Here is an 11,587-nt window from a genome sequence, read left to right as displayed (position 1 = left end):
ATGCCAAATTTTCTAACCATCGAGTAAGTTGTTAATGTATTTACAAAAAGATATCACAAAAAACAATTTAACTACTTAATTGACATGCTAATAATGAAAGATATCTTAAATAAATTAGAAAATAGATTTGATACTAATCAACTTATATAAATGCATTGATTTTTTTGCATGCCTTATATTCTCTTTTAAATAGAAACCTTATATAGAATATTTTGAAGAGTGTTTATAGAATATTCCAACTTCATTGTCTAAATGGTTATAAGTTTTAAATATAAGTTTGAAACTTAGAAAACTTATTTAAAAAATATTAAAATATAATATAAACTATATCTTAAAATTTCATTTAATTATTTAAATTAAGATATATCTATTTTTCGCTAGCATCCGATTGTTTCATGAGTCTGTGAACATGAGCCTGTCACCTTGATAATTTTTTTATTTTTTTTATAGTTCACCGTGGACAAGACTCAGAGATGAAAGCAAAGTCATCTAACATACATATTGTCTTTATTTCTTCAGTTTCACTCTCATCAACATAGCAAATTCAAGCACAGCGCAGCACACTAAAACACATAATTGGGGGTCTCCGAGGATGCACCTTACATACTCTAGCAAATTGATTTTATACATCGATTTCTAGTGTTCTTATTAAAGTTCTAAGTTGCATCTTGCTACAGGACTTGCACTTTCAACTTGGGACCAAAAAGGATTTTTCGGCCAATCAGGTATCTTACACGGAAAAATATATCTATTCGAGTCCATTCACCAACGTTGAATAGCAGCAAGGCAGCTCATTCACGAGGCGACGGGTTCTTTCTTATCAAGGCATAGGCATCACTGTATATGGCCACCCCATTGGAGAAGACGGCAAGCGCAATCATAAAAATACATAAGATCTTGTCTCTCTTTGATGCTATATTGTGGCGGTCCCTGAAACAAGGCAAGAAAATAGATTAAATAAATTGGTTGAGCAGTATTCCAAAATTACAGAACAATGACAACGCTCGAGAGAAATCAAACAATAATGGAAAAATACATCCTCTGTATCATCGCTCTGCCACAGCTACGTAATGTTCATATTCAAAAGATCATGCAAGTATGCGAGAGATCGAGATCATCGAAAGAATTTAACAACCCAGGGCTATAAAACCATTTCCAGCATGTGGGGAGGCTCAAAATTTAAAATTTGATCTCCCCTCAAATGCCGCAGAAAATCAATCAAGAATCTATTGTACTTTTTTTTTTTCTGTCATCTCTATAACATGCTATTAAAATCTGAAGGACCCTGTGGTTATAATGGTTATAGTTCTTGTCACAATTTCAATAAAAGAACCCAAAGCAGTTCAATATCCACAACCCATTCTTATTATTAAGCCATGCTTAAATATAGCAAGCTGCCACGCCACATAATGATGCTTTGAAGTATGAATGAAAAGATTTTTATTCTGTAAGAGATTTGGGGTCTAGGAAAAAATGAAATGAAAGTTGAAAGTTCTTGGACTCCCAACAGACCCCTAATTCTGAGCTGCATTTTATGACCATAATATCACACTGACATCAAAAATAATTATTAAGCTTGTGGTTGCAAGCATTAACTTAAAGAGAACAGACGGACATGTTGCTGAAAGCCACTAGGTTCTTTTGATGACTGCAAAAGCACTTAAAGATTGGAATCTTTGACTGGAGTAATTGAAGGCAAGACATTCTTGCCTGTGACCATTAATGTGTCTTTTAATTGGTTGGGAATGTCAAAGAACTTCTTGACCAGAGGCTTAAGTTTTTGGGAGGGATAACCAAGAACAATTCATAGAATGATTTCTTACAGGTGGTTTATAGTTTATATGGCGTATGAGTTCAAAGAGAAAACTACTCAAACCAAGTGTTCACTCCATACCACAATAATGTCGGGTACACTGCTCTAAGGTTTTGGATATCATGTCTCGATGAACACAAGCAAAAGATACAAGTAAATAGGAAAAAGGAGATTATTGCAACGCTGGCCTTTTGTTCAGGAAGTATGAGCCGACATATGGCGTTTATCACAGGTTGCCTGACAGTCAGATTATTTTACTTCAAGGGAATCACCAGCCAGCAAGTTTTTCTTCATAATTTTTTAAACCAACCATTATCACTTAGACAAGAGTTACTGATTAAACAATTGCCAATGTCTGGCCCAAATGGTATTTCTACAAATTATAAGAATGCATTAAAAAAAATTCAAAAAGTAAAGGATAATTGCTGAACTTGCAAATTCAAGTAAAGAAGTCACCTGAGCGTGATGGAAGCAGGAAAAATGAAACCAAGGCAAACTGCAGCAGTTGCTCCAGTGAATTGGAAAGCATCCCAGATGCTTGGAATGAAATTTGCACCCAAGAAGATTAAAGCAATAAGCCCAATGGTAACTAATGCGAACCTCGTGTTTGCCTGATGAAAAGGTTGAGCTGAGGGAAAGAGGAGGCCATCCAAGTTGAGTCTTAATGGAAAGAAGACAATTGGAAATACTAGCATAAGATGAGCAGCATAACTAACACGAACAGCATCATTAAGAAGAGAACTGTAGGGAATGCCAAGGTCCATATCGAAGTTGGCAAGCACATCATCAAGAGTTGCATCACCAAATAGAAGGAACCCAAAGATGCTTGTCATCACGTAGACAGATGAGCATAAGGCAAGTGCTGTTCGCACAACTGGCTTTATCTGAGTAGAGTCTTCAAGTTCATTATCTATGCTGTGAACTGGAAATGATGTACACAATAATCAGTGCTTATTAATCACTGGTTTAGATTCAGGTCAGATATTCATAGATCTATACCCAACCATAAGAACAGGTATTCCAATCTTAATTACGTTACCATGAGTAAACTAAGAAGGTTATTTGAATAGATTTGTGAGTAAAAATGCTTAGTTGATGAACAGGCAAACAATCCAAATATTTCAAGACATCATTCAGATTCAGAAATTCAAGCTATAAGGGTCAAAAGAATTGACCAGCATACTGGTCCACAATGGTGGTGAAACAAAAACAAGGCGACCTATTTTTTATGTACTAAAATATGCTGCTTAAAAAAAAAAAATATGCATCTTTGACTTTGATTTTTTGAATGATTCTGCAACCAGTCCTTAAGATGGCTACTACTGCCTACAAATTCATCAACCTATGCCCTATTTTTATCAATCATCAATTTTAACAAGAACATGGTTAAAATCCAGCTCACAGGTAAATTAGCATCGCATACCATTGAAATGGCAGATATATGCAGTGACAAGAACAGGGACTGTAGTGAAGAGTTTCCAGAAGGATGTCATATCTGTAACATCGGGCATCAATCTGGGCATTGCTATACTTCCATTTATCAACTTGACAATTGTGATCCCCACAGTGATGACAAGAAATACAACTGCTAGAGCGACTGACAAGGCAGATGTATAACTTAAAGAATCTGCAAAGATACATGGCATAATCATTCTCCCTATTGAAGAACCAAACATAAAATGGTAAAATAATGATGTAATTATTACAAGCAGCTAAAAGCTAGTATAGGATTAAATTGGGCTGGAAAAGATATGATTTAGGAGTTCACATAGCAAAGAGAGCGAAATAGCAGAACAAGTGAATAAATAACATATGCAATATGGATGTTAAAAGCATTCATATCAAGCATAGTTCACAAGTAAGAACAAATAGCTAGAATGGAAAGTATCAAAATTAACCCTTTTAGCAAAAAAACGAATTTTGAAAAAGAGCAAAAGCAAGTTTTCATCCATTTTACAAATAATGGTCTTCCTGAAGCTCTTGATACATGGAAAGTTTCCTGCAAATAATTGCTCTTTTGCTACGAAGAGGGAAAAAAGAAGTCCTACTAGTAAAGTAGCCATCAGGCCAGCACTCCAAATCACCAGAATCTGTGCAAGGTGCCAAAAATACTGTAAATATAACACAGTTCAGTATCAACAATTGGTAAATCTCCTTTCTTTTTTCCTTTTGACTCGATGGTGATGCACATGAAAAAATGAGAAAGCAGCTAAATATTAACTCTTTCTGACCAAGTCAAGACAACTTACCAATTCGCTTAAAGCAAGCCAGTGGAGAAAATACAAAAAGTGTTGTGACAAGAAGAACAAAGGTTCGCGCATTCCACCAGTGTTCTCCGAACCAACCTTCAAAAACACCTGCATGGTGAGATCCACTTGAAGATGTTCCAGACAGCACATCACCTTCAGTTAAGCAAACACAGAACAGATTTCAGGTCTTTCAACTACCATTAAGCATGATCCAACTGGAGTATAAATGAGAACCACAAAAACATAAAAATTATAATATAAAAAAATCCACTAACTATATATAACTTCACAAGAACATATAGGTAGGTAATAAAAGCAAAGAAATATAGCAATAAACTAACATACACATGACACATGACAGATAATGGAAAGAGATCGTACCAATAATAATCATGTACACAATGAGCACACCAACGTTATTGATTAAAACAGCAACTTGCAACATAATCCTTCCAGTCTTTCCAAAGGCATCCCCCATAAGTCCCCCATAAGAAGCACACTTCCCTGCCCCGCTAAACCTTAGCAACATCTCAATTGAAGCCTCTGCCAAGAAAGCCATGAAGATGATCAAGGAAACCCCAAGAACAAGGCCTAACACTTTCATGGTGGCAGGCAAAGCCATGATTCCCGCACCAACTATTGTAGTTGATAAATTGAACACAGCCCCAGTAAAGGAAGCTCCATTAAACTCATCAAAACCAGCATCCTCTTGCCTTTTAGGCAATAAGGGAGCATTCTCATCAACTGGCTTGTTCCTTCTTGATTTCCTCTCCTTCTTCGAAGCAATATTTCCAGTTGTCATCTTTCTATTATCTTTAACTGGTTTCTCCAATCACAATTTTCAAACTTTACACAAAATCTACAAAGCAGATGACCCTCCTACTGTCCGCTACAAGGATATCTGTGACATTAAGAAGGAGAAAAAAAATCGCCTTCAAAACTGCACAATAAATGAAGCTTGAATATTAGATTCAAATAATTAGCAAAGTGAAAGAATCCTGACCTGTGTACTTTTGTAGGAATCCAAATAGGAACTCAGTGCTTCGGATTTCAAATGAGCTTATCAGGATCAACTATAAAACCCAATAGCCCTCAACAGTACAATTTGCAAAGCCCAGCTTTAAAAACCTTTCAAAAATATTTTTATCCCTCGGAAACGATACTAAACCAATTACAAAGCAACCCAGATAACAAAACCTTGAGCTGTTAAGCTATAAAAACAACTAAATATTCACAGTCATCAAAAGCTAGGATCTTAGTTATTAGAACAAAAATCCCAGAAGTGACCATATATAAATACCAAACCAATCAACATACAGAAGCAAAGCAACAACTTGTGAAGACCCGGAAAGGGTAGAAATCAAGATTGAGGGATTTAAAAATCAAGAACTTGACGGAAACAAAGGAGCCAAATGTCAGAAGATAAAAGGGCTGTTGAGCTTTTACAAAGAGATGGATGTAATGTTTGATGTCTTGTCTTTGATTTATAAAGGAACGAAATAATCAATCAGAAGAAAGAGAGCTTGTCGTATGGAAGCACTGTCTTGTCTGTCTGGTAATGAAGAAATACAGCCATTTACTCAAAACGAGAAAAATGACGATGGCTATATATAAAGAATACAATAATTATAAGAACCGATCAGAGTCCACCTTGTTCAAAGCTTATGTCGTGGATTGAACCAACCCAAGGCTTTCGTCATGAATTAACCTTACTCAAGCTCGGGTTATGAATAATATGATTAATCTGGTATTAATCTAGCTTATTTAAAAAAAAAATCAAAATAATATTTTTTTAACTATTTTTTTTTAGAGTAGTTCCACGGATTTTTGGTGGCCGGTGATTATAAAACTGTAATGAGATTTTCGTTATTATCTTTAGCAGAGTAATTATTTAATATATCCAGAGATGTACTGTTTTAAAAAACTATGGAATATCCAAGTAATTTATTTCTCGTGCTATCACTTTGAGTTTAACTTAAAAATTTGGAATAAAAATTAATAATATTTAAACTGTTAAAAATTTTAGTATTGCTCAAACTTAAAAAACTCTATTTTTAGTTTAAATTTTAAATTAAATTATATGATAATTATCTTTATCTGCTATTATTAACTGAGCTAGTAAAAAATTAAAGGTAAAAAATAAATATATTCTAGTTAATTTGTTAAATTTGTGATTAGAGTTGTAGAGTCTAATAAATTGAATTAATTTATTTTATTTTATTAAATAATAAAAAATAAAAAAAATAATTTATCAAACTTAATACTAAATAATAAAAATATTACATAAAAAAACAAAACAACTTAAATAACAAATAAAAAAAAAGCTTATACAACAACGTATGGCAGGTGCAGCCTTGAAGGAGGCAACAAAGCTTAGACATGTGGGATTAAGAAAGATTCGTGGTACGCGTAAACCGATATGAATACCTATATAAATTAAAAATAAAAAACTCGTAGGCTAAGGCCAATATTTTTCTCCCTTCAAGGAAAATGTTGTTGCTAGTAGAATCGAACTCGCAGTCATTACAACAAATACACGCGCAATTCATTTACTAGGTTATGACTTGAAATTATTATAAAATAAATATATTAACTTGATTTATTATTTATATAAAAAATAAAATTTATTATCAATTTTTTTAGCAGAGAAGTGGTAATAATTGTTTTACTAGAGAAAATAATTTTATGGATATATTTAATTGTGGTTATGGACTTGTTTAAAGTCATTTAATGTTTCTAATCAGTTATAATATTTTTTTTAAAGAATTATTATAAATACTTCAAGATGTTATCATATAAAATAATATTTATTTAATTTCTCTAATAAATATAATTGGTTTTTATATCAATATTTTATTTGAATATTTAGAAACTGGTTCAGGGATGTCCTCGTAACACTCATTAGCTTTTTCCAGCATTTATTTTATATATATATATATTCACACACACACACACATATAAAGAATGTTGAAATCTATAAAATCTCAAATGCTAACTGCCAATTATGAGCAATTTTATGTGATATTTAAATTTCTGTGTAAGTCCAATTAAAATAAAAAAATAAAAACAGACTTGGATTATTTTCCAATTTAGATTAAAAAGAGTCTCTTGTTTTAAATAACCTATCAGGAAACAAAATTGGAAAACAAATTATGTAGAGGAAGCAGGAGGGTAGCATGCCGAGACCAAGAACTTGGAAAAATCCAACGTCTTACGTGTGAAGGTCCGAATTTATTTATTAAAATAAAAACAAAAGTATTTATTATTGTGGGCGGAGAATTGCAAATGGGCAATGAAATGACATAAAGAGGCGTAGAGCATCATCTACTTTAAAGAGGTGCACAGAAGCTGATAGATGGGAGATTTGCTTGCTGGTTGACATCCATGTTATTTCAGTCCATGTTTTTGAGAATATGCTAATAATTATTTTTGAAATAATATTTTATATTAAAATATACATTAATAATTATTATTTTTATTTTTAAAAAATTATTTTTAATATCAGCATATTAAAATAATTAAAAATATATTAATTATATTAAATTTTAATAAAAATAAAATTTAAAATTTTTTGAAAATATAGATTCAACCGTATTTCCAAACACTACCTTATTTTCAGACGTCTGATCCTTCCCTAGTTGTAGCTCAACCAATTATATTAGTTATGATACCTCCTCGCATCTATAAATATTAAATATTTAGACTTTACTAGTAAATAAATTTAAAGATATTAGATGTGTAAACTTATTAGATTTATATATATTTAGGCTTGATATAAAGTTGAATTCAAAAATATTAGAGTTAAGATCTTATAAGCTTAAATATATTTAAGCTTAACATATAATTAAATCTAATGATATTAAATCTAACAACTCATTACTTAAAGATATTAAGTTTGAAAACTAGGTTTAGTATATAACTGAATTTAAAGATATTAAGTATGTTATTTTAATAAATTCATATCTGTTTGAGTTTGATATATAATTAAATCTAAAAATGTTAAGTCTAATATGTAATTGAACTAAAGAATATTGGATTGAAAGCAATCCAAACCCTACAAGTTTAAATATATTAAACTCTGTTTATTTTTTTATTTTAAAAATATTTTTTTAAAAAATAAATTTTTTTTTTATTTTTTTTATCTAAAATTAATATTTTTTTTTAGTGTTTTCATATCATTTTAATATGCTAATACCAAAAAAATTTAAATAAATAATATTATTTTTATATATTTTTAAATAAATAATATTTTAAAAAATAACTACTACCATACTTACCATAAATTATGACCTTAATTTTAACCATTTTAAACTCAAGTTTAAACAAAAATTAAGTAATAAATTAAAAGGTGTGGGAAATGTTTTATTTACTCACACTCGATATACTATGAATTACAGTAGTAATTTCTAGTACATTCTTTTTTTTGTCATTTTTTTTCCAACTTTCCCATTTTTTTCTTTTTCTTTTTCAAATTACTTTCCTTTCTTTCCAACTGTTCCCTTTTTTTTCATTTATTTATTTTTTTAAAATTATCTTTGTTAATTTTATTTTTTTAATATTGAGCTAATTAAAAATGTTACTTTGTGATTTGTTTTTTAAAATATTATGGATTGCTATAGTGTTTTCCTACATGGTTTTTCTATTTTATTTTTTTATTTTTTTATAATTATATTTATTAATTTTTTTTTAATATTGACCGTATTGAGAATTTAGTTTTATAAAAAAAATTTAAAAAATATTGTTGATTACTATAATGTTTCTCTGCATTGGTTTTTAATGATTTTCTCCAAAATTATCTTTTTTTTATTTTATTTTTTAATATTGAGTTAGTTAAAAATTACAGTTACAATATGTGAGAAAAGTATTATAATTTTCCTTGTAAATTACTATGAATTTCCATAACATTTTTTCTCACGTGATTTTTTTCTAGTTTCTTTTGTGCTTTTTTTTGTAATATTTTTTTTTTAAATTATCTTTATCAATTTTATTTTTTTAATGTTGAGCTTGTTATAATTTAATTTTGTAATAAAGCTTAATCATGCGAGGAAAACATTGTAACTTTACTCACAAAATACTGTGGATTACTAGAGTGTCTCTCAACATGCTTTTTTTTCTTATGATTTTTTTTAAAATTATCATTGTTAATTTTTTTTAATATTGAGCTGGTTGAGAATTACAATTACAAGTCATTACAAATAAAGCTAAATCAAGTGGGGAAGCATTGTACATTTCATTACAAAACATTGTGAATTATTGTAGTGTTTCTAACGTGGTTTTTTTGTATTATTTTTTTTCTAAAATTGTCTATTATAATTTTATTTTTTTAATATTCAACTTATTGAGAATTTAGCTTTATAATTTTTTTCTTTAAAACACTGTGAATTATTGTGGTGTTTTTTCATATATTTTTTTAAATTATTTTTGTCAATTGTTTTTGAATATTGAGTTAGTTAAGAATTATAATTACAATAAAACAAAATCATATGAAAAAAGCACTATAACTTTTCTTACAGAATATTCTGAATTGCTACAGTATTTTTTAAATATTTTTTTAATTATTTCTTTTAAAATTATCTTTGTTAATTTTATTAGAGAAAATATTATAGTTTTCCTCACAAAACATTGTTAATTGCTACAATATTTTTTTTTTCACGGGTTTTTTCCTTTAAAAATTATTTTTGTTATTTTCTTAATATTAAGATGGTAAATAATTTAATTTTGGAATTTTTTTACTTTTTATTAACAAAAAAGCTAAATTATGTGGTAAAAATATTGTATTTTTCTTTACAAAACACTATAAATTACTAGAAATTATTTTATTTAGTCTCTAAATTTTTTAATCACCAATATAAATTTTTTTTGTTATAAAATATTAATTTTATGATATTTTTAGTTTATTACTTATATAATAATGATTTATAATTATAATATTATTAAATATATTTATTCTATAAACATGGAGCAACACGCAAGCATGTTATCTTGTAGCTTATATAAAGTACATCTATTCATAAATGTAATAATGGAGATGGATCCAAGGAAGCCACGTTTTTCGCGTAGTTTTATCATCATTGAAGCGACAGTTCTGACAGGGGAGCTAAAAATTATTATAATAAAGTTGTGTCCACGTGGGCGATTATGTCTATTTATAATAATCAATTAGGAGACTAATTTTCCCCCAACCCACTAGTTAATTCTGTATTCTTTATCATGGGCAGGCCTTAATCACCATGAATTCACATTAAAAACATGGAAGGCTTACTAATCATGATTACTCATTCTAATTCTATAATAAACATGAGGCTATGGTTGCGCCACCTAGGAGGAGATCCGTGACTGTGACACGCTATGAATCTAGACCAAGCAATTTACTGGCATGTTCTCTTTAAATATGAAGCATTATTAGCTTCACACATGAGTAGTTTACTGATTAATGAGAAAGATCTGCGATTAGTTTATTATAAAACAGAGCTAAATTACAATTTTGAGGCTGTTCTAGCAAAGGGAATGAGCTCAGGAGCCATGAATTGAGTCTTCATCACATTTTCACGTGTTCTTGTGTCTGCGTCGTGAGAGAAATTGTGGGTTGTGACGGTGAAGGGTGTGGGTCCATGAGCCCTATAGCCCAAGAAAAGTCATGATAATGCAAGTAATGGTCCCCCAGTTTCACCATCAAATAACCATTTTCACTTCGACGCGGGGACACGTTAAAGCGAGGGAATTTTGGCGCGAGAAGTTCTGACAAAAGAAGAAGCAGGTGGGCTATGAGTGGCCATGCTTGACTTTTTTTATCGATCCCATCCCATAACTTGAAAGTTTATTGTTTATCTCCTGGACATTGTTATTTGGACTGGATTGATATAATTTTTTTAAAATAATATTAGAATTTTTTGATAATTAAATAGTTATAATTTTAAATTTTATTATTTTTAATTATTTAATAAAAATTAAATATAACATAATTTTAATTTATGTAAATTTTAAAGTTAAAATTTTTTTACTCAAAAAAATATATTAGATAAAATTTAAATTATTAAGTTAAGATGGTTTGTGATATATATTCACTCTAAAATTATTTAAAAAAATTAAAAAAAAAATATAAGGTTCCCCCGTATCACAATTTACAACATTTTGCACTTAAACTTTCATTCATTAAGACATTGATTTGCATGGCAAGCAATTTAGAGAAATTTTTTCATACAAAAATTAAATAGAGAAGGCTGTTTAAAATCCCATTAAGAACAAATCTTGTTTTTATATATAAAAGTTAAAAATAATTATAAAAAAAAAACTCTCTACCTAAAGATCAAAATGTTGATGGAGTGCCAAGTTTTTCTTCACTTGAAGGGTGCTAGATTAACATATAAAACAAGAAGCACCCGTGGAGTCTACGTGGATGCTTATCTAATCTCTAGCATTTAAATATTTCATGGATAGCATGAGGTTTCTTATTCTCATTCACAAGGAACCTACTTTCCGTTTCCGTGCAAGGATCGAATGGCTTCCAATGTCTTGTATTAAGTCA

At 29.7% G+C, this 11,587-nt stretch overlaps 1 protein-coding gene across 3 annotated transcripts; it reads right to left on the bottom strand.

The window, feature by feature from the left end:
• Positions 1 to 474: 474 nt before the first annotated feature.
• Positions 475 to 5,660, bottom strand: LOC105114895 (probable sodium-coupled neutral amino acid transporter 6). 3 transcript variants are annotated; one of them, XM_011011606.1, is made up of 7 exons: positions 5,066 to 5,660; positions 4,444 to 4,963; positions 4,063 to 4,215; positions 3,237 to 3,440; positions 2,270 to 2,735; positions 776 to 930; positions 475 to 744 (listed from the first exon to the last, which is right to left on the bottom strand). In XM_011011606.1, the coding sequence occupies exons 2-6, from the start codon at positions 4,862 to 4,864 to the stop codon at positions 792 to 794; spliced, it is 1,383 nt and encodes a 460-aa protein (XP_011009908.1). In that variant the 5' UTR covers positions 4,865 to 4,963; positions 5,066 to 5,660; the 3' UTR covers positions 475 to 744; positions 776 to 791. The 3 variants fall into 3 exon arrangements, with proteins under 3 accessions (XP_011009908.1, XP_011009909.1, XP_011009906.1); XM_011011607.1 differs by having other exon boundaries at positions 475 to 747; positions 779 to 930; XM_011011604.1 differs by having other exon boundaries at positions 475 to 930.
• Positions 5,661 to 11,587: the final 5,927 nt, after the last annotated feature.

This window comes from Populus euphratica, unplaced genomic scaffold, assembly GCF_000495115.2.
Source record: "Populus euphratica unplaced genomic scaffold, PopEup_1.0 scaffold593.1, whole genome shotgun sequence".
Lineage (NCBI taxonomy): Eukaryota > Viridiplantae > Streptophyta > Magnoliopsida > Malpighiales > Salicaceae > Populus > Populus euphratica.
This window is presented reverse-complemented; position numbering and strand designations above follow the sequence as displayed.